We start from the raw sequence: 5694 nt of genomic DNA, 5'->3' as shown, positions 1-5694 counted from the left end.
CCGAAAAACACGCCTTGGTTGTTCCTAAGTGAATTTTGGTTTGTACACTATCCGATGGTAGCAGAAAGGAATTGTTGACGTGCATTGCACTTGCAACCTGTAAATCATACCGGGCGAAATGGTGAGCAAACACGTACCCCCTAGCAATGTTTTTGGTGTGCCCATTGCGGAGTGGGGCAGGGCGCCGTTTTTTTCCTTAACTTTTCTTTTCTTCTCGCGTCCTAGTTGGATGGCCCAGATGAGGTGTTGTTTTTCTTGTCTTTTCAATCTTTTTGGTTTTTGCGGTTTAACGTGTTTTTTCTTTTTTCTTTTTTTTACAATTTCTTCTTTATTTCTATTTGTTTTAAACTTTTTCATTTTCTAAATTTCATGAACATTTTAGAAAAATATGAATATCATTTTTAAAATCAATGAACATTTAGAAAAACAGAGACATTTGTGATCAATTCTTTTAACAAATCATGAATATTTTTTAAAAAAATGAAAAAAAATATTTTTTTGGATTTATAAATATATTTTTAAATAAATTGATGCATGATTGTTCAGGGCGCTGGATCGCTGTCCAGCGCGTTGTGTTACTTGTGTCCCAAATGGGATTGGATGCAACAAATATGTTGATGGGCCGAGCCGGGCTCGGCCACTGGAAGCCTGCCCATCTTAGTTTTCGTGACTTGAGCAGAAACAAAACGAAACGAGTTTTAACTCTTGTGTAGTACTATAACTTACTGGAAGGAAAGCTGGATCTGACCAAGAAACAGCCTCACATCACAGGGGAAAAGGCCGTTCACCGTCGACAAGGCTAAGGTGTCGCGCACCGAGCCCCACACGTCCGCCCGCGGCCTCCACGGCGGGCCCTGCACGTGCCCGCGCGGCCACCTGGCACCGCGGTGGGCTGCGCGACGGCGGACGCGTCCAAGACATCGGCGGGGCCGCCCACACCCCGCGCCGGATTCGCGTCTTCCCCTCGCTTCCCTCCGCCTATAAATAACCCGCCCCCCGCCTCCACACAAAACACCAATCATTTCCTCTTCACTCTCGCTCCTCCTTTTCTGCCTTGCAACCAAAGCCCCATCCCTTGATTCGATCGATCGTTCGGGATCCTCCTCTCGCGCGCTTCTAGGACCTGTCCCTCGAAGCTTCTTCTTCTTCTCCTTGGACTTGTGCTTGGTATGGCGCAGACGACCGTGGTGGTGCCGGAGGTGGGCATGACTGCGGCCGCGCCCACGGCGTGCTCCTGCCCTGGTTCGCTGTTCCCCTACCCGCCGCCGCGTGCCGGGATGGCCGTGAGCCGCAAGTGCCTGCGGGCGGCGCAGGCGGAGCTTGGCGCCGGGATGCTCAGTGGCCTGGTCGAGTCCATGCGGGCGTCCTCCCCCACGCACGCCAGGGCCGCCGCCGCCCTCTCCGCCGGCGTCGACGACGAGCACGCCGCCTGGATGGCGAGGCACCCGTCCGCCCTGGGAAAGTTCGAGGAGATCGTGGCCGCGTCCAAGGGGAAGCAGATCGTCATGTTCCTGGACTACGACGGCACGCTGTCCCCCATCGTCGATGACCCCGACGCCGCCTTCATGAGCGAGACGGTGAGCCACTCCCCTCCCCTGTTCACCCTGCTTCCTACAGTAGTTTTATAGTACCTGTCATGCACCTCTGCTCACTACCTGCGAACACGTTATTAATTTTCTGACTTGGAATGAGCAGATGCGGATGGCAGTGCGCAGCGTGGCCAAGCACTTCCCGACGGCGATCGTCAGCGGTCGGTGCCGCGACAAGGTACTACACCCGCCAGCAATTAATGAACTCCCATTGCCATCGTCCACCACCACCACCACCACCGCTGACGAAACGAAGCTAACCGAACCGATGTGTGCGTGTTCAATTCTGCAGGTGTTTGATTTCGTGAAGCTGGCGGAGCTCTACTACGCCGGCAGCCACGGCATGGACATCAAGGGCCCGGCCAAATCCTCAAAGTCCAAGGTGAATTGATTCTCCTCTCCTCTTGCCCATCATCTAGCTAGCCGCTACCGCTAGCATGGTCGCCCGATCTATCACCAGCTCCATTTTTGTGGGCACGAATATTCCTATATCTTCGCAAACTAAAGGCATATACCTTTTGCCCCGCAGGCCAAAGGAGTTCTCTTCCAACCGGCAAGCGAGTTCCTGCCCATGATAGAAGAGGTACGCACCTTCAACCTCACAACCGCCCACTCATTCGCAGCAGAAATCTAGTTAGAATAAACTGTTCTAAACTCGAACCCATGCATGGTGCTTCTTCAGGTGCATCAACGGCTGATAGAGGAGACGAAGCACGTAGCCGGGGCCAAGGTGGAGAACAACAAGTTCTGCGTGTCAGTTCACTTCAGATGCGTCGACGAAAAGGTAGGCGACGGAACAGAACGGAAATGGGCGCTGCCACCGCGAATGGCAGCCGCTTTCCTTCCCATTTATAGCTTTATCCCTCCCCACCACCCGTATTCATTCACTTAACCACCGCTAGTGCTCATATAAAATTGAACCTCCCTTTTGTCCCTAGTGGAGTAGTGGGGAGGTTAGTTAGGTTTAATCACTTAACAAGTGACTGATCGGTGTCAATGATGATGGTGTGGTTTGCAGAGCTGGGGCGCGCTGGCGGAGACGGTGAAGGGCGTGATGCGGGAGTACCCCAAGCTGCGCATGTCGCAGGGGCGGATGGTGTTCGAGGTGCGGCCCACCATCAAGTGGGACAAGGGCAAGGCCCTCGAGTTCCTGCTCGAGTCGCTGGGCTTCGCCGACTGCCCCAACGTGCTGCCCGTCTACATCGGCGACGACCGCACCGACGAGGACGCCTTCAAGGTGCTGCGCCGGCGGGGCCAGGGCGTCGGGATCCTCGTCTCCAAGCACCCCAAGGACACCAGCGCCTCCTTCTCGCTGCAGGAGCCGGCCGAGGTCATGGAGTTCCTGCTCCGCCTCGTCGAGTGGAAGCAGCTCTCCAAGGCGCGCCTCAGGCTGCGGCGACAGGCCGACGCCTGATCGGACGACAAGGATCGGCCGGCCGGCGCCGGCGGGCTGGACTAATTATTTCACTGCTACGTGTAGCTTAGCTAGTTAATGAATCCCCTGCTCGTCCGAACAAAGCCAAAGGCTACGTACGTGGATGGGAAGAAGGAACGTACTATGGCGAACCTGTGGCTGTGGAGCATTGTTGCGCCACATGTTGTCTTCTAATTAACCGCCCTTCTTTTTGTGGGGATGTATACCGTACCTACCGATTATGCATGCATGTAAATTACCTTTGTCCACGTACAAGGGGAGGAACCATGGAATAAAGAAAGAGAAACATGAGTAAATAGCAACAACAAAGCCTTCTCTGTCCGTGCATGCGCACACCATCATCAAAATTTGTTTCAATTAATCGATGTTTTGCCTCCGTTTTAAAAACTATACTACACTACAAATCCTACAAGATCATGTTATTCGTAAGCTAGCCCGGTTCAAAATAAAATGTTATTCGTAAGCTGTCTTAAAAATACAATAAATTCGATTTTTCTGGCCGCTGGATTCAAATCCAACGGTTGGCATATGTCTTATTTCATCCTTTTCCCCAGCTTCTTCTCGAGATGCCGTCTTTTTCCTCTTGCTCTCGCCACCGACGTCGCCGCCACCTCCACACCCGCAACCGACGCCGCTGTCGCACCTTTCTCACTGCCTCGCCGTCCTCATGCCGCCACATCCGCCAATGTGCCGCTGCCTCTGGCCATTCCTCTAACCCCGAGCTCTTCTCCAGCCTTCCACCCTGCGCGCACCTGAACTAACCAGCTTCCCACTCCCTTTCACCGGTGACCACCCGGTTCGGCCTCTCGCCGCGCGATGCCCCGTCTCTTTATCGGAGTTGCACGCGAGAATCGACCGGCGCGAGCTGCGAATTCAGGCAACTTACCAATAGCAAACGCGAGCGTACAGATCTATGTGTAGTGCATCCAACATTCCGTAACCCAGCTCGGACGGCCCCGCGTGAACTGCATGCAGATGCAGGAGCAATGCAATACAAGGATGATCAGGTGCATGCATGCATGCATGCATGTGATGTGCGCTGGTGGTGTCGGTAGGGTACACGTACGCCTCGGCAGCTTGCCTACCAAAAACCGAAGCCGATGGTTTCCCTTTACTTGATTGATGAGGAAGAGTTGCTCGCGCATGCGGCCAACGCTGGGGTTCACGTGATGGCACGCACAGCCCAGCCGCGCAGCGGTGACACGGCACCGTACGTCGTCGTTTGTCCCGGCCTCCGACGTGGCCGTGCGTGGCTCAAGCCTTGCTTGTTAAGCGTAGTGCCTCTGAACGATCGTTGTACTACCCCCTCGGCTGTTTCCCTTCTCTGTGGGCGCCAACTTTGTTTGCGACCGTAGCTACAAATGTTGACCATGCTGAGGCCCATCGCTGCCCTGCCCAAAAATGTTGTGAACGATCCTTGTCGCCGCTCGAGTTCGTACTACGGTTTGTCATGGAGCGGGAGGTAGTACGTAGCTAGCACACAGTATAGCTGAAGCAATCAATGCTTGCACCCACCTGCAAACAGAGAAGGGTGCAGCGAGGCCACTTAAGTTTTTTTGGATCGATCCAGCGACTCATCTGGCCACAGCTACTTCTGCTGCTGCAGATGAATCATTTGGATGGGACTCCTCGGATCGATCCACCTACCAAGAATCCAAGATGGATCGAAACGTGGAAAATAAATGTCAGAACTGAACCTCGTACTCTTGGTCTTGGATGCCAAAACCTGTCAGATTCGCTCCTCCCTGCATCGACAGTCGGTGGGGCGAATGGCGAACCACCATGCAAGCAATCATCGATGGGATGCACCTCTTGGAGACCAATGATTTAATCCGTTTTACCACCATTTTTAGTATAGATAGATCCTTCCGAAGAATCGGAAGCATGCGTCCACCAATACTGGACGAAGCAAGTGCGGCTAGCAATACACAACACACGCAGCAATCAATCATCAGCGGCGATATTTGCCAGTAGTAAAGGCGCACTAGATTTCGCCTGATGGCGAGGCGATCCAATCTCGCACCACCATTGGCCAGCCCCACACCAGAAAGAAAAGGAGATGGTAGCAAAGCAGGCGAGTGGTGGAATCTACTCCAGGATAATATACAATGCATGTCGATCGATACATACATGCTTCCTGTTTCTCTTTTTTTTTTTTACCATTTGAGGATAATATCTGTGCATGCACCTGCGCCCAGCCCCATGAAAGGGAGGCGCCACCACTTGCGCGCTGCGGCCACGAGAAGCCAAAGGGAATCTACAAGGAACACGCGTGATGATGATGATGTGCCCGCCTCTTCGGCGAGGAGTTGGATTCCACATTGGGGATGGCGACCCTAGAATGGCTGCAATTCCTTTTCGGCCCGTTTGGAAAGATGATGGCGTAGTGGGTGAATTTGGATGGGTTTTGGTTGGCCCATGGGTGGCCGATGCCGACTTGGATATTTTAGATGGTAAATTGGACTGCCACATTGTTTATATCCGTGCGAAACACAGAGATGCATATGTCTGCAGTGATTTTTGAGAGGACAAGGACGGCATGTTTGGCGATTTCCTTGGAGGTTTGGATGGATATGGAAAATGATCCAAGATCAAGAGAGAGATAGATGCTCATCCGAATGGATTGGGACCGGTTCCTGTTCGTCCAAACAATGCCTTTGGCAATTCATA

At 53.0% G+C, this 5694-nt stretch overlaps 1 protein-coding gene across 1 annotated transcript; it reads left to right on the top strand.

Annotated features, from left to right (window-relative positions):
* The first annotated feature begins 1017 nt into the window (after positions 1-1017).
* LOC123121376 (probable trehalose-phosphate phosphatase 7) lies at positions 1018-3333 on the top strand. Its single transcript, XM_044541333.1, has 6 exons — positions 1018-1577; positions 1696-1767; positions 1882-1971; positions 2119-2172; positions 2272-2373; positions 2608-3333. Exons 1-6 carry the CDS (start codon positions 1170-1172, stop codon positions 3001-3003), a joined length of 1122 nt encoding a protein of 373 aa, XP_044397268.1. The 5' UTR covers positions 1018-1169; the 3' UTR covers positions 3004-3333.
* Positions 3334-5694: the final 2361 nt, after the last annotated feature.

The sequence above is a fragment of the Triticum aestivum genome, chromosome 5D, assembly GCF_018294505.1.
Source record: "Triticum aestivum cultivar Chinese Spring chromosome 5D, IWGSC CS RefSeq v2.1, whole genome shotgun sequence".
Classification (NCBI taxonomy): domain Eukaryota; kingdom Viridiplantae; phylum Streptophyta; class Magnoliopsida; order Poales; family Poaceae; genus Triticum; species Triticum aestivum.
This window is presented reverse-complemented; position numbering and strand designations above follow the sequence as displayed.